General features: G+C 44.4%; 1 protein-coding gene across 1 annotated transcript in view; it reads right to left on the bottom strand.

Moving 5' to 3' along the window:
* Window positions 1–26,125, bottom strand: part of FLNB (filamin B) — an 88,257-nt gene that overhangs the window by 3,120 nt on the left and 59,012 nt on the right. The window contains exons 22-48 of the mRNA XM_021532436.1: window positions 25,810–25,927; window positions 24,843–25,105; window positions 23,639–24,236; window positions 23,244–23,417; window positions 22,705–22,867; window positions 22,156–22,316; window positions 21,323–21,490; window positions 20,681–20,770; window positions 19,761–19,884; window positions 19,353–19,509; window positions 17,597–17,786; window positions 15,547–15,794; window positions 13,736–13,810; window positions 12,927–13,029; window positions 11,889–12,029; window positions 10,243–10,371; window positions 9,590–9,763; window positions 9,278–9,436; window positions 8,703–8,906; window positions 7,977–8,129; window positions 7,542–7,664; window positions 6,743–7,009; window positions 6,365–6,502; window positions 6,159–6,274; window positions 4,280–4,412; window positions 3,096–3,272; window positions 507–725 (exon numbers count right to left, since the gene is read on the bottom strand). Coding sequence (XP_021388111.1) covers window positions 507–725; window positions 3,096–3,272; window positions 4,280–4,412; window positions 6,159–6,274; window positions 6,365–6,502; window positions 6,743–7,009; window positions 7,542–7,664; window positions 7,977–8,129; window positions 8,703–8,906; window positions 9,278–9,436; window positions 9,590–9,763; window positions 10,243–10,371; window positions 11,889–12,029; window positions 12,927–13,029; window positions 13,736–13,810; window positions 15,547–15,794; window positions 17,597–17,786; window positions 19,353–19,509; window positions 19,761–19,884; window positions 20,681–20,770; window positions 21,323–21,490; window positions 22,156–22,316; window positions 22,705–22,867; window positions 23,244–23,417; window positions 23,639–24,236; window positions 24,843–25,105; window positions 25,810–25,927 — 4,765 coding nt within the window. The remainder of the gene's footprint in view (window positions 1–506; window positions 726–3,095; window positions 3,273–4,279; window positions 4,413–6,158; window positions 6,275–6,364; window positions 6,503–6,742; window positions 7,010–7,541; window positions 7,665–7,976; window positions 8,130–8,702; window positions 8,907–9,277; window positions 9,437–9,589; window positions 9,764–10,242; window positions 10,372–11,888; window positions 12,030–12,926; window positions 13,030–13,735; window positions 13,811–15,546; window positions 15,795–17,596; window positions 17,787–19,352; window positions 19,510–19,760; window positions 19,885–20,680; window positions 20,771–21,322; window positions 21,491–22,155; window positions 22,317–22,704; window positions 22,868–23,243; window positions 23,418–23,638; window positions 24,237–24,842; window positions 25,106–25,809; window positions 25,928–26,125) is intronic.

Below are 26,125 nucleotides of genomic sequence, written 5' to 3'. Positions count from 1 at the left end.
AGCTCAGGGGGAGGAGTAGAGATGAGCTTCAGCCTGTGCTTAAACACAGTGCTGGAGAGAGAACAAGCTTCCTAAACCAGCCTTTCTGACTTCACCTAGGAGCCTCCCAGACACTACTGATCTTTGACTAGGCGATACCTGCACCAAAATGAGAGGCAACACATACAGGTGAGCAGATTTCAGGCTTTGAGCGTGGGGGGAAATGGGTAAATAAGTCATATTTCCCTGCAACCCATGCAAGACCCTAGCACTAGATCAGCACTTAATATTACCCCATAAAGCCATTTTATGGCCCATCACTAAGTCAAGCTGCCAAGCTCTGTGACTACTGCTTTTGTAGCTGCTTCTGAGACCCCTCATCTAGGCTTTGGAGTGACAGGGAGAGATGTTTTGCTTCTCATGGTTTTGGGCATCTAGACCAGAACACCACATTGTCTCGGGAGGATTTTTTTGCTGAATGACATGACCTACTTCAGGCACAGAGTAAATACTAGTTAGCTTTTTACCTGTAACCTTTGCCTTGAAAGGGCTGCCCACTATGTGGTTAGGTCCACCATATTTAACTCCAATTAAATAGTTTCCTGGAGCCATGGGTGTGTACATGACTTTGTAACCTTCTGGAGTTTCCTGGCAGTCCATTTTCACCTTTGATGGCCCTTCAATTGTAACAGAGAGGGTACCTGGACCAGCCTTGGTCGTGTTAATGAAAAACTCCGACTGCAGTCCTAGAAAGACGGAGCACAGTGAGACACACTCTTCCTCACACCCGACGTTACACACGCAGCCTCAGGCATTAAAAACGGGGTAATTTGGCACAAGATCAGTCTGTCAAGGGCTGCAGGCAGGGAGGGACACCACATCCACCCCAACAGCCTTGCTCAGGCCAGCCCCCAATGGAGTTCTGCACCCCTGGCAGCTTCCCCAGCTTCATCCTGCTCCCTCCTCCAGTTAGGCTATGTGACTGTGTGGGAGAAGGGGTCATGAGAGCCCTTCAGGACTCAAGTGGAAGTAATTTGGTATCAAAAAACTGGCTTAGAGAGAAAACGAGCTTTTCTGCTGGGCATCAGAGTCCACACCCACACAGCTCCAGCATGGCTAAGTTTGGGAGAGCTCAGAGCTGTCTCGCTGCCTGGACTGCAAATCAGCAGTGAAGAGCCCACAAGAAAGCAGGAAGGACAAGGGGCAGGAGATGGCCTGGAGGAGATGTGTGTTTGAACTGCTCGGCAACAGCACTCCAAGCAGTTTATGGAAACAAAAGCTTGTTTAATTATAGCATCTGGTTAACACAGCTGAATTATTGCTGCTAATACTAAGCCAATGACAATGCCAGCAACACAAGAAAAAATTAAGTAAGGCTTTCAGCCCCCAAATAATTTACTGTCAGACTCTGGCCTCAAGTATTTATGCTCTTTGGGCTGTTGCATGAGACACTATTGAGGAGGAATAAAGTGCTCAGACACACTCAAAACCAGGATGGCCATGGGAAAGTTTACTGCTGCTGCGATGGGAGCACTGATGGGAGCACGAAGACGTGGGAATAAACTCGGGAGAAGTTTCTAGCCTCCCCACAAAAGAGATTGCTGTGTCGCAATGCTGGAAGAGCCCAGCTCCCACAGAGGATTGAGCCATTTTCCAGTGCTCCAGCAGCCCATCCCCCTGGCAGCACTGGCCCAGGAGGCCAGGCATCAGCCCACAATGCCCTGCTTGGATGGAGAGAAGTTAATTCTCAAAGCCAGCAAGCTTCATAGCTGCTCGCTGAGCGTTCTTGCTGCAGGGGCACGGCTCTTTCCTGTGGCCCAGATGAAGGCTCGCATTGTTGGAGGCTGCAGACGCTCAGCCCTCCCAGGGGGATGGTTCAGGTGCTCAGCCACTGAAACCCCTACACTGGGGCATTGTTCTGAAACGCTGCTCAGCAGCTCCCAGGGCACTGCGCTTTTGGCAGCGGCCAGGACTCAACAACGGGGCACAGAGCAGCTTTGCTGAAATTTAACAGTCTGTTTGGATTAAAAACAACCCCAAGCACTTTTATAGATTAAGAAATATTCCCCTGTCCCTGATGCATCACTGGCTGGTATTAATGAGTGCTTTTGTTTCCACCTATTAAAGGAACTCAAGCTACATCTTTATTTTATAGAGTGTATCTGCATGTTTCCAAAACCAACTGCTTGGTTCCTCCAGAACAGCAGAAGCTTTAACTGAATAACTGCCGTATTTTTTTTTTCCACAGGGAGAAAAAAGGTATGAGATGGAATCCACAGGAGACAGCAGTGGATAGGACAAAACAAACTAGCTATTCCCTTACACTACAAAAGGAGAGAAAAATAATCATTTTACTCTGCTATTTACCTGTGTGTGGCCTGAGCAAGAACACAAATAAATCAAAGTGCATATCCTGGAATGTTTTCGTACTAAGGCCACAAATCATAGAAATGAAAAAACAAACCCTAAACCCTACATTCTTGACTTGAAAACTATCAGATGAGGCAGCCACAGCAGACAACGAGGTGCCAGATTTCCAAGAAGAGACTGTTCACACTGCATCTGGAGCATGAATAGCAACTACCAACAGAACAACCCACCTCCTCCCTAGGGTTTACATATCCTACTGCATTTCACTTGAGATTTCTTATGAGGTGCAAGCACCAAAGGGAAGCTAACACCCTCATACCCATTTAATAAATACAAGATAAACAAGATTCCTTCATCTCTAGACAGGCAACTCAGATATTGTGTTCATGTGTGGAAGGGAGCCAGAGCACCTCTGGAGCTCGAGGGAACATTGACGTGGAGCTAAGCTAACTACCAGAACTGTAGCCCAGCTGCTAACCAGCAGTTCAGTGAATGCATGTTGCAGTTGCTGATTTACAAAACTTTTTTAAGTGTGTTAAGGCTCAGTATAGGCTGCAGACTTGTGAGTGATGGTTATAAGACATGAGGAACATGCTAGAAAGCAAAATTAGCCTGCACTCAAGTCAGCAGAGAATGTGGGTTAGTTCAGCTGCCTTAGCAGGTGAAGTCATGTAAAAGTACGTGTAGGAACAGGTTCTGTACGTCTCAAAGGCCAAGTGCAAGCAGGTGTGCAGGAGAAGGGTTACCCGTGGTGCCGCTCTCCAGGCCGGATCCGTAGGCTGTGACAAGGGCAGGGTTGCCCGCCTGGCCGGGCTCGCCCACGCGCACTTTGAAAGGGCTGCCCACCACGTGGCTCCCGTTGAACTTCACATCGATGGTGTGGATGCCGTTCTCGTGGGGGATGAACCGAACGGCGTATTTATCTGCAGCAGAGAAGGGGCTCTTCTGACAAACCAGAGGCAACAACCCAACCATAAACCACCAGTTAAACCCAACGCAGGGCTCGTTAGCAATCCAAGCTTTTGAAATCCTTTGACATATTTTGGCCCCAGTTTAAGTAACTCAGCTACATGAGCTGCTAAACTTGTATTTAAGCAGGAAAATGCTGTATTTATCACAGAAGGTTTTACAGCTTGTGTTTTCACCTTGTTCACTAGGACCTGATCTCAACTGTCATCTAGTCTGAGGATTATTTACCTCACTCATGCACTGAACATGAAAACTGAATCACAGCCCAATATGTTGGCAGCTGAGGGAGCCGTGTGTAGAAGAAAAGCAGCTGGTCAGAGCAAGCCAAATCTTACCAGCAAGCTGTGTGCTGCTCTGACACCACACCTTTATCTAATGAAGTAATTTAGCAATTTGCTGATATTTCACATTTTTGATTGTGTGTTAACTCAGAGGTGGGACTGATCTCCCCCAGCTGAACAGCTGCTGCTTGTTCATAGTACAGACCATAACTCATACAAACTTCAAGTGAAAAAGAAAAGCTCATTGCTGAAACAGGTGTTGAGCTTTCTGTAGTGTTTGCTTATAGACAGCTTCCTTGACATTTCATGTGAGGGAGTGAGTGTGAGTTAAAAATAAACTATTAGTCAAAGATCGAAGCATAGCTTTGAGAAATAAACTTCTTCTCTGGTTAAATTCAACAACCACATCATATTTCATTTATTACTAATGTCACTGTACCTTCACTGGCAAGCCAAGACTTAAATACTTCTATCTTACACAAGCTGGGGCTCAGTCAGTTCATGGAAAAATATGGAAATAAGCCAGATTTAACAGCTCTTGACACCAAAAAGTCATTTTCCAAGCAACATGCTCATCCTTGGGACACACTATTCATAAGCCAAAGGAACCAAATTCCTTATATGGCAGCAAGTGCTTTGGAGGTCATGCAATTGTTGTATCATCATCAAGCTGTGCTCACCTGGCTCCAGCTCAGACACATGGCACTCTTCGACAGCTCCGGAGGGGCTGTGGACTTTAGCATCAATCTTGCCCTTTGCCCCGTTCAGCCTTATAGCAAAGGATGCTGGCTGATTAACTTTTAATCCAGACTCCTGAGAATGCAACAGTCAGATTATCAAATTCAAACTTTTGTTTCAGACAGCACAAGATTTGTGGCAGGGAAATAACCACTTCAGCATGAGGGTTTCTTGATTTTAACAAAAGGCACAAAGTTGTGACTTGCATTAACTCTCAAATCAGATGCTCTCTCCCTCTGAGGGGGTGGCTGATAGTGGAGTCACCCAGGCTGGCTAGGCTGACTTTTCCCATGGTAACAGACTGTTTTTGGAAGCCAGACAATTGCACCACATCAAAGAGAGGCAGGTTTACAATATTAGTCACCCATTATCACTGAGGTCAGTCCTTGGTATTCAGGCACTTGATTTAAAAGATGCTTAAGCTATAGCTCCATTTTCAGCCCATTCATTCATTCCAGATTCATTCAGAGAAAAGCCTCTGATAATCCAAATGTCTGAAAGAGTAATATGCATGTTTATATTTGCCACAAGAGGCTGCATTTAGAATGCCACCACAAGACGTCTCAAACATGAGAAAATAATTTAAAACACAAAACCAGATGTTGTGGTGCTGTCAGGCCATTGGTGGAAGGCAAGGCAGCAGTAATATCTCACATTTAACATACTTTACCTCATTTTGTTTTCAACTAAATCCTGAAGAGGGAAATAAATGCAACTGAGTAGAACTGGGATACAATGTATAAACAAGTCCCTGATGTGGGTTTAGTGGAGACTGATGCTGCACAATGGACTCTGTTACAGAATACTCAGCTTTATCTGCCTCTCCAGGACTTAACTGAAGTGAGTATTCCTGTCAAAGAGTCTTTAAATGAAACACAAGGCAAACATCAATACCACAGTGACTAATTAACGCCCTTGTAACTCCTGGGTAGAAGAGATACTACCAGACCAGCCTGTCATGGTTCATTTACACAGCTGAGGTGGAGAATTCCTGCAGCCTGGGCAAACTCCTGGGGATCACAGCTGGGATGTAACCAAAAAAAGCCTTAACTGAAGTACTAATCATCACTCAAGGAGGACTGAGATACAGTATGTTTAGACACAGATTCTCAGTCTCACATCCAAGCTTCTGGCTTTGTAGACTTTAGTCAGGCCTTTAATGTTACTTGTATTTTAATGCCTGTAACCACACACATACACAAATTACATGGTGAAGTTACAAGATGAGCCCAGACCAGCTACAAAGCTGTGATTCACTCCGAGATTCACTATCTTTCATGAATCATCTGAGCTGTGACTCTGTGGTTTTGTGGCATCAGCCAGAGCAAATCTGTACCCTGACCTCATCCTGGGGCCACCTCTGTCTGCCTGGCCAGGCTGCAGTGATGTCCCAGCCATGCAGCCCTGTGCTACCTCACCCATGGAAATGCAGCTCTTCATGCACGTGCCAAATGAGTAACTTGGTACCAGCACGATCACTGGTGGTTCACCTCTAAGCTTCAGTTCTCCTTGTCCTTCCCCTAATGGCATGGGAAACATGTTTTAGCTCCTCCAATGCTATTTCTGGAGTTTCTTATTCCTAATTCCCAGGTATTATCACTTGTAACAGTCTCAGTTGAGCCTTCTGCCTTTGAACTCCGGCTAGCCAGAGTTACCCAGGGGCCAGCTGCCAAAAAGCTCTGGCTGCAAGCTGAGCTTGAAAACAAGCACCAACCAAGACAAGGCTATTACTTAGAAGAAAGGACAACCATTTTGGTTTTGGAGAACAAGGACGAAATCAGTCTCTGTGGTAAGTTGTACAGATGTTTCCTTATGTCTCACCTGAAGACTAGTGACAGTGAGCCTGCGAGCATCATCGGAGGGGGCGATGACAGGAACCAGGTAGGGGCTTTCAGGAATGTGCTCATCATTGAACTTTATGGACACCTCATAGTTGCCTGCAGAGAGAAGAGAAGCAGTGAGTGTTATTAGTTTCTTTGAAAGTCGCAATCAGTGTTGTTTCCATGTGATTTGGTCTCAGTACATACCCGGCTCTTGAACTATATATGATGCACCACAAGATCCATCTTTATGGTCATCAAAGGTGATTTCTGCTTTACTTGGGCCTTCTACAGCAATAGAGAGCCCTCCAGCTCCAGCTTCCCGTGTCCATATGCTGAACTCAGCTGTTGAAGCACATAAGAGCACACACACAGAGTAAGTTTGCTGCTGCTGCTGGGCTGCAGCTTCCTCCTAAGAGACTGTAAAGTTCCCCACTTGAGCATATTTGAAGACTAGTAGCTCATCCCATCATCCCGGGAGATACTGCTTAGCAGTTTCTCCAGAAGGCTCCTGTTAGCCAAAAGACTGCACTGCAGAACCTGCACACAGCAGATTCTGGAGCCCACTGAGAGCAGAGCACTCACCTGGAACACCTGTCTCTCCACGCTCCAGCCCCGGGCCTCCAGCTCTCACTTTATGGGCTCCTCCCTCGCCCAGTGGACCCACGGTGAACTGGAAGGGGCTGCCTGGCACCGGCTGCCCTTTGTATTTGACATCCACAGTGTGGACCCCCATTTCTTGTGGCACAAAGCGGACACAGTAGGTGTTTTTGTCACACTCTACAATTTCGGCATCAAAGTTTCTCCCAGAGGGACTGGTTACCTGAGCTGTCATATCAGCACAATCAATTTCTAGCAAGAGATAAAAAAATGCAGATTAGAAAGTGACAAAGGGTTTTGGAAGAAGGACCTGAGCTTATGTGATTACCCAGTACAAATAGCAGAAGAGGGACACAGCTATCTGTGTGCTTCTGGCCAGCTGCAGCTTCCCAGGTGCTACAGAGGCACATGAATTGGCTGGTAAGTGCAGCCAGCTAAGCCTGGACTACATGATTCACAGTTTCCAGACAGCAGTACAAACATTTAACAGCCAATATTATCTTAAAACCCTGGAGCTAAAGTGAGATTTGCAGCCCATTCTCCAGCCTGCTGTACACAGACTAAATTAAATTAAGGCCTCACCAGTATTTATTTCTCCATGTGTTGATCATGGTTATGCTTATTTTTAATTGTTTGAAAATAAACATTACCAATGTTTCTTCTATAAGCTATGTTAATATGAGGATGTCCTTACAAAACTGAAGTTTGTATTTTCCCTTTCTCAAGTACCCCATGCTATACAAGTACAAGCTGTGGTTTTGGGGATAAGGATGTTGCTGCTTACCTGGGATTTTTAGGTTCAGATCACATATGCTTCCTACTGTTGCAACAGAAGGAGCCCGTCTTGTTCGTGTGATGCTTTCCTTAACTCTTCCTTCACCACTTATCTTCACACTAAATGGGCTGCCTGTAAGTATCACAGCAAGTCATAGCTCCTTTGCTTATTACACACACCACTGAGGGCAGAAATGAAAGCTTCCTCTGACTTGTAGGGAATCATAGGGGAACTTTTATACCCAGCTAACAGTCAGGCCCAAGTCAAGTACATGCACATAACCAGAACAGTTTTGGATGCTTGCTGCCCAGGGAGAACCTCATCAAACCCTGGGACATATAATCCAAGCCAGATCACACAGCCCACCCACAGTTCCAGAGCACTGGTCAGCCAAATAAGACTTCTGTTGTACCAATCAAAAATTTGCCCAATGCTTCTACTTACCTGGAATATGTTCATCTGCAAATTTAGTGGACACAATGTACACACCAGGTACAGTTGGAAAATAGGACACTTTGCAAGTTCCATCTTCTAGATCTTCAGTTTGGATCTCTACCTTGCTGGGTCCTTCAACTGCCAGTGAGATCCCACCATAACCTACAAAATAGATAAGTTAGCCTCAGATTTCCAAAGCTCTACTCTAAATCTTACATAAAATAGTCCGAACCCATAGCAGGTGCTAGTTGGTGGGTTTGTATCATAATGGGCATACGGGAGTTGCATGATGCCTTAATGGCATTTCTGTACTCCTAATCAGTCAGAGGCATAGCATGCACTCAGCTCCTAAAATTCTCTGATTCTATCCATTTTTCTTTCCATAATGTTGAAAAGTTATCTACCGAGCTAAAATATTATCCAAAGCTTCACATTAACAGGGAAATAAGCCTCTTCCTCATTTCCTTCTTGCAATACCAAATGATACTAGAGCCAGCACCACCTCAGTGACAGTCACTGTTAGCTGTAACAAAGACATGTGCCAGGACCTTACAAAGCATATTCTAAGTTAATAGCACTGTCTGTGGTTAATAAATGCAGCAATGACAGTGCTTAATGGCCACTGCTGCTTTGCAGCTTGTGGCCTCATGGTTGAACACTGAGGGAGGCAGTACTCTCGTGTAGAGTCAATATACATCTCATAGCATCTCATGCTCCCTTTGTGAGGAAACTAACCAGCATCTCTTGTGTCTACAATGAAGTCACACATTTCAAAGGTTCGTCCTTCTACCAAGCCACGTCCAAAAACTCTTGCCCGTCTGGCATCCCCGATCTCAGACTGGACCACCATGATTGTTACAGGGCTGTTTGGTACATGGCTCCCATTTTTCTTGATGCTAACCAGATGTTCTCCTACTTCCCGTGGAATGAATGAGATGCCTACAAAGCAGAGAAATGTGAGAAATTTATTCAGTTTTTATTCATGTTATACTTGATTTAAATGCCTTAATCACATCAAGAAATTAAATACTGGAAGAGCAGTCTCTTTACTCATGTTGAAGTGTTGCTCTCAAGTGGAACACAAGGCCATATATGTTGACAAAACCCACTTCAATTGCAACCTGGCACGTCACATGCAACTTAAGACAAGAGGCCACTCTTCATACTTTTCTGTCTTTGGACAACTATAGCAAACACTATCAACTACTTGGTTTGACAACACTCTACTGGGAAGGAGCACAGAAGTCAGTCATTTTACAAAGCAAAGCAAACTGGAGTAAAGACTATCACAGTAATGTCTCAGATCTTACCAATGTGGTTATTGGGCAGCCTCTTCAGAAGACAAGGCTCATCACGACCAGATGGGGCTTTAATGCTTGCTGTTAGGAGACTGAGATCAGTCTCATTGATATCCAACATGAAGTCAGCAGCAGAACCAAGCTTAACCTGAGACCGTCGTCTGTTATCATCTGAATACATAAAGAGAAACAAATCACAAAACATTACAAGGTTAAGCACAGAACAAGTCAGAGGACTTCAAATTCCTGCCACAAACCAGGTTTCCCATGCTATCAGAGGTTAATTTTTAATATGAAGCATTTCCAGAAGTTTAAACTTTATACCTGTGATCTTGGCTGTGAATGGACTGCCCGGAATGTGTTTGTCATTGTATTTTACCAGGATGCTGTAGTTCCCAGGTAGTGTAGGGAGGTACGTGACTGTGCATGTCCCATCTTTGTTATCAATGCAACTGATCTCTGCTTTTGAAGGTCCTTCAATAGCCAAGTCCAGCCCACCTAGGAAAAAAATTAGTTTCGCTTCTGTAAATCTTTATGAACACCAGGTCTAAATATTTGGTCCAAAGAGAAATATCCAGTACCTGGTACTGAAAACAGAGTTTAAATGTGTGTTTTCAAAGGATAGCAGCAAAACCAGCTCAGACCAACCCACTAAAAGGCCACAGTTCTATTCAGTCTTTAGATTTACCAAACAGTGATTCCACACCCAGTCATCATCCCCTAGATTTAAGCTGCTTTCAGTTTATTTTTAATCAAACAAATAATTTGCACTCAGTACCACAGGGTACATCTACTGCTCTCAGGAAGTTATAATACACCAATTTTTACTGCCAATTACAGCCTGATATTTGCATAGGTCATTTTTGTCACATCAGAGATTCATAGTTGGACAGATGAATGTAAATCAAAGCCAATGCACATTACACTACCAAGAAGTTCCTCATTTAGGGTAGGATGGGTTCAAAGAACTGACTTACCCTCTCCTGCATCTTCTGTGACAATGGTGAAAGTTGCTGGTTTATTAGCAATCCCATAAATGAGGCCAGGCCCATAAGCAGACACACTACCACTGTTGGGGTAATTGACATAGAACTGCAGAGGGCTCTCTAAAGGGGAAAAAATCCAAAAAGAAGCACTTTTAAGGATGAGTGGTCTGGACTACAAGAACTGATACCCATGCTCCTGAATGCTCTTCTCATGACATGGTATCCGAAAAACCTTACTGTGACTGTAATGCACTTAAAAACCAAATAAGCCACCGTTTCCATCCTCAAAAGACACTTTTCCACAATTTGTGTCACATTCAGTAATGGATGAGTTACTCTAGTTATTCAGAGATAAGCTTAAATGATGTTGGAAAGGGTCTTGTTCACGGCAAGTTTATTTTTAGCACATTAAATCAGAACATGACTCAGAAGCAGGCTTTCAGTTCAGTCACTGATTCTGAATTTTGGTAGCCCAGAATTAGGAACTAGCACAGCACATTGTCTGACTCAATGAACCTGAAAGAGCAAATTTGAAGGGTATCCAAAAATGTATTTGCCAGCCTCAGATTAGCTAAGCCAGTGCACAAGAACAAAAAGTACAGCCACTAACAACCAATAATGGTTTCAGAAAAAGGCACAGATAGCTCTTCAGTCTAAAGTTAGATTTTGCAGCTGAGAAAGTAAAAAGTTTGATTCATGATAACCTTCAAGAAAGAAACATTATGGCATATCATCTTTCTATCCCAGCACAGGAATGGTCTTAGTGAGCCAATACAGCAGACAGGTCAGCACCTGTGGGGGTGCTGTATCTATGAAGTGCTGAAGAGACTGAAGCAGCACTATGCATCACATCATTGAGCCCCCTACTTCAGCCTAAGTTATCTGTGTTTCTGTAGAAACAGAACCAGCAGTTCCTCTCAGGCAGTGCTGAAGGTATTTTGTCTCATAACTACACATCCCTGTATAGGTCTGCCCCTTTCCACCCAGCCCCCCAAAGCCAGGATGCCTGGAGAACCACAGGGCAGCCACAGCCTCCAAGAGAGGCAGTGCTTTCACTGGGGAGTTGGTGAAACAAGGACAAAAGAGAAATGGAATTAAATGCAGTGGTTTCTGTTTGTTAAGAAGTAGCCAGGAAGAAAGAAAAATTACAGCATAATATGCATGTGTGTTTTATTTTATTGCAATCAGATGGAAAGAGTAACTATAGTATTTCAACCAATCAGTTCTCCCCACAATTTTGAGATTTTTTGCCAATGCAGTTTTAAGGATAAACACACACTGTAACCAGTAGTTTTGCTGAGCATCATGGCAGTAAATCTCAACCTGAAAAACTAGTAGTTAGAAAATTGTATGTTTCTTCTTCATAATAAAATGCCACAAAAGCTAGTTTCCCCAAAACCAAAATCCATTTTAAGCCTGGCTGGTACTATTAAACCACAACAGAAGCTCATATGTGCTGGCACTTACTCCTTTGCTTTAGTTTTCTCTGCTTACAGAGAAAGGGCCGTTGAATGGTAAAATATCCTGGGCAGATCTTTCCACAACATGTATGACTCAGCTACAGACCCTCACCAGGGAGCAGATGCATCAGCAGGACTCTGCACTCAGATTTGCGTTGTCTGCTTTGTCAGACTTACCTGGGATGTGATTTCCCATGTATTTTATGTGCATTTCATGGAGCCCAACCTCAGTAGGAGCATATTTCACTGTTACTGTGCCATCTTTATTATCCACAATATCTGGTGTATCCATCTTTCCAGAGGGCATGTGTACTTCACCTACAAAAGGCCACCATGGGAGTTACAGAAGGAGAGGCTGCCTGCTTCCCCTCTCCCACCCACAGAGAATTGTCTAGCCATTTTAAAAAAGCATTTTAAATTGTTAAATTCCTTACCCACAGGCACAAATAGGAGACTAATGGGAACACTAACCAGACATGTTTTCTGCTTAAGCTACATGAATACAAGGAAGTGGTAGACATCTGGCAAACAGTCCTGTGACCTTACAAACTCTACAGGCAGGGCTGTTTGCTGCAGTCATGGAGCTTTTCACAGCAAGCTGCATAAAAAGCACTGATCTACCTCATAGCAAGATGCTCCCTCTTCTGTTGCACTTTTGAAAAGGAAAGTTTTCCCGTTTCTCAAGCTGTGACAGGCCAGCTTGAAGAGTTGGGATTGCTGAGCTAAAGGGCAGAGGGGACACAGGCCTTGTGTACAGGAGCTTAGTGCAACCAGGGTGCCACTGGAGCGATGCTCTCAGCTGCCAGACCTGTAGAACAAGGGTCACCTGCTTTGGAGAAGGTATGTGTAACAGGAATGCAGAATTCACTGCTTTATAGCATCTGCAGAAAAGAAATAATGGAGCTTATCAAGGATGCATGTAGCTGCTCCAGAAGGGAAAAAGCATCAACAGACCCTGAAGTGCAGTAGCTCGCAGCCTAGCAATGAAGGCCACAGAAACACATCAAGAATCCCCTCACTTAATTCAAACCATTGAAGGGGTATATCCTACTCATCCTCAGTGGGTGCCACTCAACGTGAAATTAAACAGCTATATTGCTGGCAGGATACAAACCGCCCACACACACTGTGGTCTAGACCACCCAGTCTGCTAGCTGCAAATGGATAAACACACTAACAAAAAGCATAAATCTCCCTGAGAGGCACTCCAGGTACCTGTTATTTCTCCTTTCCTTACAGCAAATGGGATAACCATATCAAAGGGCCTGAACCCCATGCCGTTCATGTCTCCAACGGGGACATAAGCTTCTTCTGTAACCTAAAGCAAGCAAAAAGATGTGTCACTTCAAAAGTGCTGGTAGAACCAGATGAGCACTGAGCAACTCCACTGCAAGCACAAGCAGAAGAGAGTGTGCGGTGATTATTGCAGCCAGCCAAAGACTGGGCTCCACCAGAGCAGTGTCCGGCCAAGCTCTCCTTTACAACACCATACCGCAGAGCAGAGCAAATCAAACACGGCGTGGATGGAAGACATGCTGGAAAAAAGTAAGAGATAAAAATGGAACACAAAGGGATGGAAGACAATATAGTGCACACAAGACCCAAAGTGACTCCATCTGAAAGGATTTAGTTGCTTAAGGCCTGGAAGAGAAAGTGATTTTTAAATGGGGCAGAATGATTGCAACACAAAATGGACAAAAGGAACAAGTTTCACAATACGAATCTGAACTCAAGACACTGTGATTTTACTGGGAAAACAAAGCAGTGCTCTCAGGGTGCTTTTGCCAACAGCAGACATTTCAGAAGTGGAAGCTGTGGGCGCAATGATCCTCTTCATGTTTACATGAGTTTATTTGGAGACTCCCTTCAAGCAGCAAAGAAAAAACAAGGTCTGGATCCCAAGAACAATTGATGAAACAGAAAGAATGAACACAATGACCAGAGAGATCAAGCAGTCCCAAGAAGCAGGCTGTCATCTGAAATGGAACACAGATGGGGAGCTGAAAAATGTAAAAATTGTGTACCCAAGGGCGGAATCCGGGCGGGGAAGCGCCCACTGGCTCCTGCGACTGTGCGGCGACATCATCTGCATCTACAGCCTGGGCAGGGGTAGAGGCAGGTTAGTTGTTATTACATGTTATTCTGGCATGGAGGCATTCCCACCTTCCACAGTTCAGAACACACTGCTCCTTCCAGTTCAACACCTTCCTCCCACTGCGTAGCCCCCTCCCAGTCCTCTTGCCATAGCAAAGACTCAGATCCAGTCAGGGAAGCTGGGAAACTGCCCTTATCTGTAGGCACTGGAGGAAGCCACCAGTGGCACAACGAAGGGACAAAGCCAGTACGTGCCATTGTTGCATGCTGTGCCTGAACACTGGTGGAACTGAGTATCAGAGTTGCTTTCTTATGGGACTGATGCAGTGCAGGAAGGGAAAGGTTTAAACCTAAGATGAGAGTCCTTGAGTGCTTTGCAGCACGACATGCCAGCTGGGAGGCAGGGTAGATGGCTGCTGAGGGAAGGCTGCTCTGGTTCGTGCACTTGGGTGAATGACCCAGTCCACGTCCAGCCATAACAGCAAAGCCTTTCTTCTGATTCACAGCTGGGACTGCATCGTCAAGACACCAAATGCATTTTCCCTTGGCACAGCCACTCTTCTCACCAGGTGTGTCAGGAGCATGACTTGCAAATTCCCATCTCTCCCATTAAGTCAACACAAGTGGCTGGGACTGACACCCACGCAGGCGGCTCCCCCAGACTCAGCCATCTCTGCCCCTCCTGCCCATTTACACTGCTGCAAACCACCCTAATGAAATAACCCACTGGAAACTTCTGCATGGATGGACTCCACTAAGAAAACCAATGCAAAATAGAAATGCTGCTGTTTCAGTGTTCTCTGTCCCCAGCTGAGACACCCAAGTCAAACACAATGTAACAGTCAGCTAGGAAGTGGGAATTTTGGCTGGCCAGGATTGGGCTCCCTGACCTCAGGAGGCATTTCCTGTGGTGAACCTTGAGCAGTGACCAAGGCAGTAGTTTCTCTCAAGGAAATCTTCAGCTACCCACAGCAATCTTCCAGGATGACAGGCAGGAAGAGCCAGAGTTGCTGACCCCAGGGACTCAGCTGCAAGCTCCAGCAAGACTCAGTACAAGCACAGTCCTGTGATTTCAGGGACCAAGATGCACTAGAGGCTGCTTGGGCTGAGATTACAAGACTGAGAATTGTTTTGCCAATGCAGAGAGATGTTCTTCACAAGAAGAGCTTCTATGAGCCCTGAGAGGCACCTACTTTGCTTTATAGGGGACTGGGGTATTGTTTGCTAAATGTGGAGTACTGCACATAGAAAGGAAGATAATTAGAAGGAGGGGGAATTTGGCTATAACAGTTTAACTAGCACTTAAAAATTATTTTTAAGTGTGAGCTAACAGTCTGCTTCCCTGGGATCTGTCAGCACACCATTCCTTATTTTGGGATCAACTTAAAAAGTGAGAGCTAGAGAAGGCAGAGCACTGTATCTGACAATGACCAACAAAAGTAGTTGTAGAAGCTGATTACCACCACCCTTACATCATTTAGAAAAAGAACTACATGGCCAGGAAATGAAAACCTAATTTCTTCAGAAAAGCCAAGTCATCATCCTCTGATGGTTTCTATCCCACTTCACTTAACTCTATTGCCTGCTCAAAGTAAGCTCTGCAAGGAACAAGGATTCATTAGCTCCTGCTAGCCTAATAAATATCTGAACAAACATTTACACACAGAGTTAACCTATTGCTAAATAAAACATGGCAGCAGGGATTTGAGTGGGAGGTACTTCTGGAGCAGAACTGGCTTACCATGACAGTGAAAGGACTGTTGGGAATGTCCACCCCACCAAAGCGGACATAAATCACATAGGTTCCTGGTTTGGCAGCAGTGTAGAAGATATCGTAAGTCCCGTCCTCATTTTCAACAACATCTGCTTCAGCTTCTGTCCCATCTGGCGTGAGGACGGTACACGTCACTTTTCCCTTCCCTGCTGATTTGGCGTCTACCACAAAACCAACCTCCTCACCAGTCTTCACAGTGGGTGCAATTCCAGGACCTACAAGGCAATTTTAATTACAAAAAGTGTTCATAAGACAGTTTTCCCAGGCAGATCGCCTGTGAAGTGCCTGGGGAGTATGGCACCAAGACACTGGTCCCAGGAAACCACAGATGTGGTTTTGGGAGCAGATGTACAACAAGGGACATTTGTAAAACTGGTCAGCACAGTGGTATGCTAGAGCTGGCTACCAGTTCTCCTTCTCCTCTGCAATCAGAGAGGCTGGATGGGAACAGAGAGGAAAAAAGCTAAGTTTGAAGAAAGTAATGCCTTAACCCATACTCTTATCATCCTACTCCTTTATGCAGAGCCAAAGGCACTTTCTTCTGCCAGCAACTCGGCTGTACCGCTTTAACATAAACCTCCTTGTGTAAGCAGCTATAAAAGGCCACAGTAGCAGCCATGGCCACATTTTCTCCACCATTATCCACATATGATTTTCCACTGTTCTGCCACACATCCCAAAAAAAGAACATCGTGCAGCAATGCCAAAATTGTAACAATCAGATCTAGCTTGAAGAACACTGTGTTTAAATGAGAACTATTATGTCTTATTTGCAGTAGTACATATTGAATACTCCTGCTTCTGACCCTCATTTGTTACCAGGTAAATGGCTCATTTTGAACTGGCAACGAACCTGCTGGTTTAATACATTGGCAGTATTCCAGCACTTACTCCTACGGTGATTGTATTTCAGCTTTACAGCACTGAATCAGAAGCACTTCTTGGAAATGGGAAATTTTAGCTGGCATCTGGCAGTAATCTCCATCTCAGTTACTTTCAATAGTTCATGACTTGAGTTATTTTGAAGAGTATCAGATTTACACATTAAGGGATCTTTTAAACAAATTTTGAGGCAAAGAGGATATCTCTTTTTTCTTCCATTGTGTCAGGAATGTATTTTTGTTTAAAACAACTTGATAGCAGCTAGTTCATGGACAGGCTTCAGGTGCACTCTAACTGCACAATGCCCAGCTCCAGCACAATGCCCACACACTCTCACAGGTCAACAACAACAGATAAGGTTTCCCTGTTCAATTTGGCCTTGCCTAGTTTATTTATTTATTCTATAATCAAGGGACTTAATGTTCAGTGGTATTGTTGTAACTAGTTCCTGTCACTTCTGCTCCCTGCCACAGCCTCCTGGGAGGTGGGAGCACGCTACAGTGACCAGTCCAAAGCCACCTATCCTTAAAACCTGTGTGCTCCTACAGCAAAAAATCTGGAGTCCCCTACACCAAGACAATGATTTTTTTTTTTAGTCATAGTAATTATCTTATCTTTAGGTTCTCTCCTTCTCAAAATCCTGGTCAGACCTAGGTCAATCTGGACCAGACAGAAAAGCAGCAGAAAATTCCACCAATAACACCTAGCCTGAATAGGCTTTGCACATGACCAGCTACTTACATTCTCAGAGTTAATTCTGTTGTAGCTTGCAATGAAAAATTCTTGGAATGCTCACTGTGCAAGGAACATGATGCAGTGGACACACACATATGTGCTATTTTTAAATCAACCTCACTGATGTTCTCAGCTAGATTTAATGATGCCAAAATAAGCATCAGACAATTGCATCTAGCTGTTTATAACATCCCAGGCAGTCTGACAGATTTTGCAAGAGATCCCTGCTCACCCACAGGGTGGACACTTCTTTATATTTAGGAACACTCCTTCTGTAAGAGCAGCCAGACTACACAAGTCTCCAAGCATGTCTTCTACACCCATCACATCTACTGTACCATGCTCAGAAGGCAGCTTTACACCCAGAACAAACAACAGCAAAGAGGAGTCGAACACTTACCTGTGGCCAAACACTTGCTGGCATCCCCAGCTGGAGATGCCCGGATCCTATAGGGGGAGGCCGGGATATCATCTCCACCGTACTTAACGCCAATCGTATAGCGACCAGTTTTGTCAGGGACGTAGGTGACCGTGTAAGTGCCATCCTTGTTGTCATGAATGTCCACTCTCTTGGGTTTGCCCTCTTGGTCCTGGGGAATGAAAACCACAAGATTTAAGCACTATGAAGGTTTTGAATTTCCTTAGCTGGACATCAAATCTGTTCACAATCACACTTAGGTGGTTTCAAACAGATACAGAACTGCAGCTTTTTGAAGTTTAAAGATATTTTGCTCAAAGACTTTGTAACAAAAACAGAGTATTAGGAGCAGAAAGATATCAGACCACTATAAAATAATCACTACTATAATTAACTAATCTTTGGTTGATATGAGAATGTTTATAAGATCAGCAAGGCATTTTAATGAACTTTACATTAATTGTAAGAAGTTCGTGCTTTACTGTCATAGTGCTGTTGGAAATGAAGAACGCTTCCCTGTTCCCTGAGGCACAAATGGGCAGTCACACTGTGCAGCTCTGTCCTGAGTAAGCACTAGGTAGCCTTGGGCAGGTGCTCCCTGAAAGGTCTGAGGGCAGGGGGAAGCATTACTGGAGTCTGCTGTCAACCCCCCTGCATCAGGGATCCAGCTGCTGGCACACTGCAAAGTCTACAGTTAAAAACAGGACTATGCAGCCCCTTCAACTACCTTTTCTCATCAGCTGCAAAGCACAAAGTATTTTAGAAAGTCTTCCAAGCCTGTTTATAGGGAATCACATGTTGTCTCAATTTTGTATTTTATGACTTAATGCTGCCTGGGGTACAGTATAAGCTGCAAAGGACTTGAGATATTAGGTACAGCACGAAAGAGCTTACTTCTTTCAGGAAGGCTTGTGAAACTTTTGATGTTCAACAGCTCAGAATAAGGAGCAAACATGCTGCCAGAAGGATCACCTAATGCACTTCTACCATACAGGACTTATGGAACTTGATCTTCAAAGCCCCAGCCAGGCTGGGAGCCCTGATAAGCATTTTGGATCATTTAAGAGCACACTTGCACACCAGAATTAATGGCAACTGCTTTGGTGCATCTGAGCAGGCATTGAGACAGGACAGGAGCAAGAATGCAGAAGGGAAAGTACAACCAGGCATGCCATGACCTAGGCATGCCAGAGCTCAGCTATGTGCTTTATGGTCCACTAACCAGACACCTTTTTGCTGGGGCCACAGAGTCCAGGCACCAGAAACGTCAGAAAGAGTAGTAACAAAGATAAATCAAAACATTCCTGCAGTATCTCCTTAAACAGCTTATGACTTCTGGCAACCTTGAGGGAGACGTGTGGTAATTTATCATAACACGATGCTCAGAGTGGTCATTATCTCATGACCTTGCTGAACACTGCTAGGATTGTCTCCATTTCAAATGCCAGTATTTTCATAATCTTACAAGAAATTACTTATCTCATTCTGGGCATTTGCAGAGTGTAAGGTTAGGCAAGAGCCAAACAGAGCACATCTGATGACTTTAAGACAGAAGTTTCACAAAGGCACTCTCAAATGCAGAGTGCAAGACTTTCCTGTACCAGACCTTAGTGTCCAGTCAGCAGCCCAGTCTCCAGGACATTGGGTATGTTAGAATAAAGCTGTGGACACTTCTGAAAGGAGAGACTCGTGCCTCCTAGAAAACACGTATCCTGTCTTGCTTGGTTTTGTTACTTACCGTGATCTGTACAGCCAGAAGTCCCTGCCCAGCATCCTTAGCATCCACAGCAAACTCCACAGGCAGGCTGGCTAGAATGCCATAGGAACTGAGCCCTGGACCACTCGCTGTCACTTTACTGGCATCGTACGTAGGAAGCACTTTCACCTTGAAGGGACTTAAGGAGCAATTCATTATTTTCCCTCCTCCCGAGTTAATGGCTGATAGCTGCTGCAGTACATGCTGTACAGCGCTCTTACACTGTCTGCTGCAGGTGCAGTAGGATCAAAACACCACTGAACCCTGAAGTCGTGCAAAGAACTGCACTGGTTAAATAGAAAGGACCACAGACAGTCCTTAAATGGTGCTGGGAGAACACCACTAGATTGTTAAATTTTTAGTTCTCAAAATTTTCTCTTTTCACCTTACCTTCGAGGAATCTCTTCATCAGCATATTTGACAGTGATCATGTAGGGTCCCTCCTGCATAGGGGTGTACACCACTGTGTGGGTGCCATCTCCATTGTCTACCACATTAACAGGTCCCACAACTCCTAAAAAAGCAACACATTTTTTTCTCAGCTATGCTATTAAAATACAGTCATTTGCTGCACAAAGCTACAAGATGGACTGCTCATTTATAACATTTTTTTTAATGAAAGCAACAGGCATGGATCAATGATCAGTTTCCCTTATTTTATATTCAAAGCCATTGACTTGAGATAGATTTTTTTATCCACTGCTCTCTGGGCTCCCATCTTCTTGCTGTAAACAAAAGCTAGCATGAGAGAAAAAGAAAGATGAAGAAAGATCTGTCTTTTGGTACAGTCTAGGTCAAGAGCAATTGCTAAAGGTGCATTGAAGATCTTTCAAGACAGAAAATAAGTAATGCTTATAATTGTCTGAACTGTCATTAACAAGATTACTTATTACTGAACTGAGCACAGAACTGAGCTCTAAAGCCAGTTGCTATGTAGCATTCACCAGCTGAGTCTTTCACAATCAGGTGTTTAGAAAGGCAGGCTTGCTGCCTAGGCAAGAACACCCCTGCAAGCTGCCAAAGACCTAAGAAAGCAGGATCAATTATTTCAATTTGCATTAAGCTAAATCTACAACAGATTATGTGACATATCAGTTCAGATCAACACACAAAGCAGTCTACAATTACAAGTTGGCTTTAAAACACAGAAAGGATTAGTAGTAAAGCAAGCACAAAAGAAATGTATATAGCTGCCATGCACAGCCTAAAAGCAACACCATTGGTTCCCACTCCCTCCTGCAGATGATTCTTGCTGTTGCCAACCGGATTTCCAAGAACCAAAACTGCCAGCAGTTAATGAGAGTTCAAACCTGTCTCAGAGTCACCCTTTGGACCACCTTTAAAGAAATCCGAAATTGCTTTCAATGGGGAGCGCCATCCCTGGGAATCCGTCTCATCCGCTAGAATTAAAGAAGTGTTACCTGCAGGGCACCTGCACAGCAAGACCTGACACTCCAGTGGGGGGGCAGCCCTCACCTCCCAGCAAGATGAGACTTGCAGCCAACAGGTGCTTACTGACAAGATACTGTGCCACTGAGACACAGTAGGTTAATGCAAACACCATCAATGCTATCACTTGAAGGGCCTTGCTGTTCTCTGGGGACCACTGAGCAGTTTCACCATGATTCAGAGACTCCTGCAACCCACTGCCCCAGGTTTCCCAAGTCACTGTTCACATGTTAGACTTTGGATTTACTTTTTGATCTCTAAAACTTAACACACAATCGCTCATCAGTGATGGTTACTCCCATCACTTCTCCCAGCCCTGAAGATTAGGCTAAAGCCATCACACTGTCCAAAGCAGCAGTACCTATGACACAGCTCTCCTGTCACAGTATGACGTGGGTCAGCTGCCAAGGGGCAGAGGGAAATGCTCATTCAAGTGACATTGCCACCTTTGCAAGCTGGGCCAGGACCACGTTACCTGCCCAATGGAACACTTTGGTTCTTACCTCTGGGTCCTGTCACCACCACTTCAAGAGGTGCTATTCCTGCCTTGCTGGTGTCCACAGTGAAGGACTGGGGGATTTTGGCTCGAACAGCCGTACCCAGACCTGGTCCTGCTATCTTCACCTTGCTGGGATCCACAACATCCTTCACAGGAACCTTGAAAGGACTGCCTGGAAGTTGACATGGTAAGTGTTAAACACCACAAGGTTAACAGTTACAGAGAACAAAAGGTCGTTTTTCTCTACCTTTCCTTAGACTTTTTTATTACAATCCCTCTGCTGCAGGCAGGAATTACAACCCCCACAGCCTCCACACTATCCCTCTGCCTCTGCAAAACCCAGAAGTGTAATGATGGTGCTTCTACAGTTTCACAGAATTGCTGTCAACCATCTGTGACCTATCTACTTCTCACACCTCAGGAAAAAAAAACAAACATGAAAGAAACCAGAAGTGCAAATGAAGCATCATGGAGGCAATACATTTCCTTGTATCTTACTGTGTTCACTATGTCAACAGAGAATGAAAAAAGGAAACATCCCCTCTTACTGCAGAACAGGATCTTTAACGCATCCACATACCAAAGGACTATTTTCATGACCTAACACACCACTTGTACATAATACCAGTTATTTGTCATGGGTTAGTGTCCCTTTTCCCATTCCACTCATCTGTACCCATCTGAGCAAATGCCACTGCATTTTCTGCCTGAATTCTGAGGAAAAGCAAAAATCACATCAAAATCCCACAGCAAAAGGGAGATGCTGCCAACTGAGAACTCTGAGTCCATAGTTTGACTTCATCCCTCTTCTGAAAGCCACTGAGCAAGAGCTCTTACCAGGAATATGCTCTCCCCCATACGTGATGTTAACATCGTAATCTCCTGGAACATAAGGAATATACTCGGCACTGCAGCTCCCATCCTTGTTATCTTTACAGCTAATTTTAGATTCTGAAGGTCCTTCAACAGTTATTCCAAGGCCACCAATTCCTGCTCCTCTGCAAGATAGAAACACACATTGTTAGAATCACCTGCTTCTAAAGCAGCTTTGTAGCCTTCACATGCTCTGGCTGCATTTTCATCCTTTTTGGAAATGTGGTATCCTGACTTCCAATGTTCAGCCTTCAGCATGCGCTGCCATGCAAAGCTGTGTCAGCATTGCCTCACTCAAATTTTCCTAGAATTTTCTTCTCAGTAACTATCAATCCCCAATGTCAAATGTTTGCAGAGCAGAATGGATGATGAGGTAACACACACAGTCATCAGCTGGACACAGCTTGGCTTTTTTACAAATATTTGTATTGAGTTTAGCATCCTGCATTGCACACACCACTACGCTCCTCCCCCTCCTCAGATATTCCTTCAAGATCAAACAGGCCCCATCACCTGGTGACAACTGAAAAGGCATTGGGCTGATTTGTGAAAGCTTCTGTAAGTCCAGGTCCTTGTGCCTTCACACGTGATGGGTGGCAGCCCTCTGCAACATTCACTCTGAAGGGACTGTTTGGCACAGGCACACCATCATATGTCACGCTGACTGAGTGCGGACCTGTTAAAAAGAGGCAAACATCTCCTGAATTCCCTAAAAATGCTCATGACTTAACATAAATCTACAGGATGCTACAGACTTAAATGTCAGTAGATGGATAAGTTTCCTCTTGCATTTCACACGACTTCACCAGTGTTTTGTAACTGAGATTCCATCTACAAACTGTTCTTCTAAAGGCAAGTTACCAGAAAAGCCAGTTCTTCAAATTAAAATAGAACTACTTCCTGCAGAATTAGCTCCTCTACTGGCAGACCTCTTGCAAAGATGCCAACAAGTTACTGGCAGACCTCAGGGGTTTGCCAAATGAAAGTGGCAGAAGAGCTGCTTGCTCTTGGTTTTCCCCTTTCAAGTAAAAGAAAACAAGCCCCGAGGTTACCCTTTTCAAATGGCGTGTACTCCACTAAATATGTTCCATCCGCGTTGTCTTGGATGAGACAGTCTGTGGGGGAGCCAGATGGGCTTGTGATCTGTGTCCTGATGTGGTCACCACCAGCCTTTGTTAGAGGTCGAGCATCCACAGTGAACTCAGTTGTAGCTTCTCGGAAGACATCTACAGGAAATGTTTTGAAGAGTCACTTCAAGAAGTGCAATATATTCCAACAACAAAACATTTGGTGAAGCAGCATGATAAACAGCTTGTTTGGGAACATGAGACTCCTGTCTGCTCAAGGATCACCATGGAAACACGCACAGCTTTTACAACTTTCAACCCTCAGAATACACGGAAAGGACTGCAAGCTCTACAAAGTCAATAACAACAATGAGTCTCACCTTTTCCTTCAACTCCTGGCCCAAACACTTTAACTCTGCTTGTGTCCACAGCTGGCTCCACTTTGACCCGGGCTGGGAATTTAGGCACTTGCTCTCCTCCATATCTCATCTTGATTGTGTACATGCCAGCTGAGAGGGGAACGTAGGTAACAACATAGGTCCCATCTTTGTTATCATCGATCTGAACCTCAGCTTTGGAACCAGTATCTGACACCATGTCCACCCGCAGGTCCCCAGGACCCGCTTCTGTGCAGTCGACATTCAGCAGCCCTGCCTCACCTACTTTACCACGCTCCAGACCTGGGCCTGTGGCAATGACTTTAGACACATCAAATGGCATTTCTATATCTGCCTTAAAGGGTGAGCCAGGAATGTGAACTTCTTCAAAGAGGATGTTTACAAAATACTCTCCGGGCTTCGTAGGCAGGTAGGAGACAGAGCAGGTTCCATCGCCGTTGTCCGAACATTCAATTTTAGCTTCGCACGGGCCTTCCACTGTCAAACCCAAACCTCCAGTTCCTGCCCCTTTGGTATCTATTGTAAACTGGGCTGGTTTTCCAACAAGACCTCCTCGAAGTCCTGGACCATGAGCTTTTACCTAAAAGAGAATATGCAGTTGAGCTAAATAGCCTTTTCCATGTTATTGCCAGAAGACTTCCTAGTTACACTTGCTTGTATGTGGGACTTGATTAACAGGCTCTTAAAAATACACAGAAGGCACTGTCTCCTTTGCCACTCAGCCAATTTTTACTGTAAAGCTGGTACTTCTCCTCTAAAGAGATTTCTAGGCAATGATATTTATAATCTCACCATAGCTGTTTCTATACAGCCATGGGAAATAAAAGGTGGAAATGTTAAAATATTTGATGGTTGTACACATGTTTTTCTTGAAATATACTTCCTTAGAAAAACAGCATCTTAATACATCAGAGATGCTTACCAGAGAGACTTAAATTAGGAGCAATACTTAAATTTGCCACACTAAACAGGATATTTGTCATATTTCTGATTTTTTTTTTTCAAATACGGTGTTACAGGAATCAATTCTACAAGTCATGGAGGCTGCAAAAGGAATCACCGAGCACTCTTGAGTAAGGATGTTCCTGGGTATGTTTTGGCCAAGACCAAGCCAAGTCTCATGCAGTAGCCCACAATTCAGTTTTCAAATATCAGTTGCTGTGACAGCCCTATACTGTTCACTTACCTTGGAAGGGTCTGGAGGTAATGTGGCCTCCACAGTGTAGGGGCTCCCTGGGATTGGGTTGCCATCATAACTCACATCCACCACATACAGTCCTTCTTCCCGTGGGATATATTTTGCAGTGCTGCACTCCTTACCCAGGACTGGTTCCACCAGACATGGCACAGCTTTTCTCATAGGACTGGAAATATTAACCTCCAGTTTACCTTGCCCACCAGCTCCTTTGGTATCAATTACAAATTCCTGATCCTTCCCTACTTCCACTCCTGAAAAAGACAAAACCCATATTACATTACTTACTTAACATCAGACAGCAGTCCAAAGAATCTCCCATGCACATATCATTGAGGGAGCAGGCACTGGCAGAGCCCTACCCAGTCTGCATTCCTCTGCAGGCAAAAAACCCTCCCAAGCCAAACAACAAAAAACCCCAACCTAAACCAAATGCTTTGGTTAATCACATTACAAAGCTACAGAGGAAAACAATCCTGTAAGGTGTGGTCTGAGATAGTATCAGAAGCTAATTTCAGGAAAGCAACAGTATTTCACAGTCTGAAGTTCTCCCACTTTTGGAAAACAAAAAGACTATATGAATGACACTGTGCATTGTAAGAGTTTGATACATTCGAACAGCCATCTAGCCCTTAGGGAAACAGATTTCATCGGTGAGTTTTCAGCCCGGTGAAGCATCCAGCTTCTATTCATCACAAATGACCAAACTCCAAACACATGTTTTCTCCACATTACTATGTAATCTTAGCAAAAAGAAAAATAAATCTAAATTTAAATAAGGCCTTCAAGAGGACCACCTAAATAAGTGTGGTCAAGTTATAAAGTTGGAGCTGGTTGTTCCCCAGCTGTAGCAAGTTAAAAAGGAGATTATTTTGCCTGCTTCTGTTCCAGCAGAACATGCTGGCTATCACCCAGACTCCAGAGACCCTTCAGAGGCTTCCAACCCACAGGTACTTACTGTTTTCGAGTCCATTGACTATAACTTTGCTTAGGTCTAGAGGAGCAGCAACGCCCACTGTGAAAGGGCTTTTAGGGATAGGATCACCACCGTAAGTTACCAAAACCTTCATTGGACCCTAGTTGGAGAATTTACATGTTAGCTCAGTTCCTCACTTCACATAGACACACCAACACCCAAGCAGTACATAACCACATCAACTAATCTATTTTATCTGGCCACAGACAAACTTACTGGCTTATGGACATTAAAGCTCACAGCAGTGCAGCCCTTCAAAGTACTAAATGGTTTTTATTTAATACAGGAAGAGCAAAAA

The sequence above is a fragment of the Lonchura striata genome, chromosome 12, assembly GCF_046129695.1.
Source record: "Lonchura striata isolate bLonStr1 chromosome 12, bLonStr1.mat, whole genome shotgun sequence".
NCBI lineage: Eukaryota > Metazoa > Chordata > Aves > Passeriformes > Estrildidae > Lonchura > Lonchura striata.
This window is presented reverse-complemented; position numbering and strand designations above follow the sequence as displayed.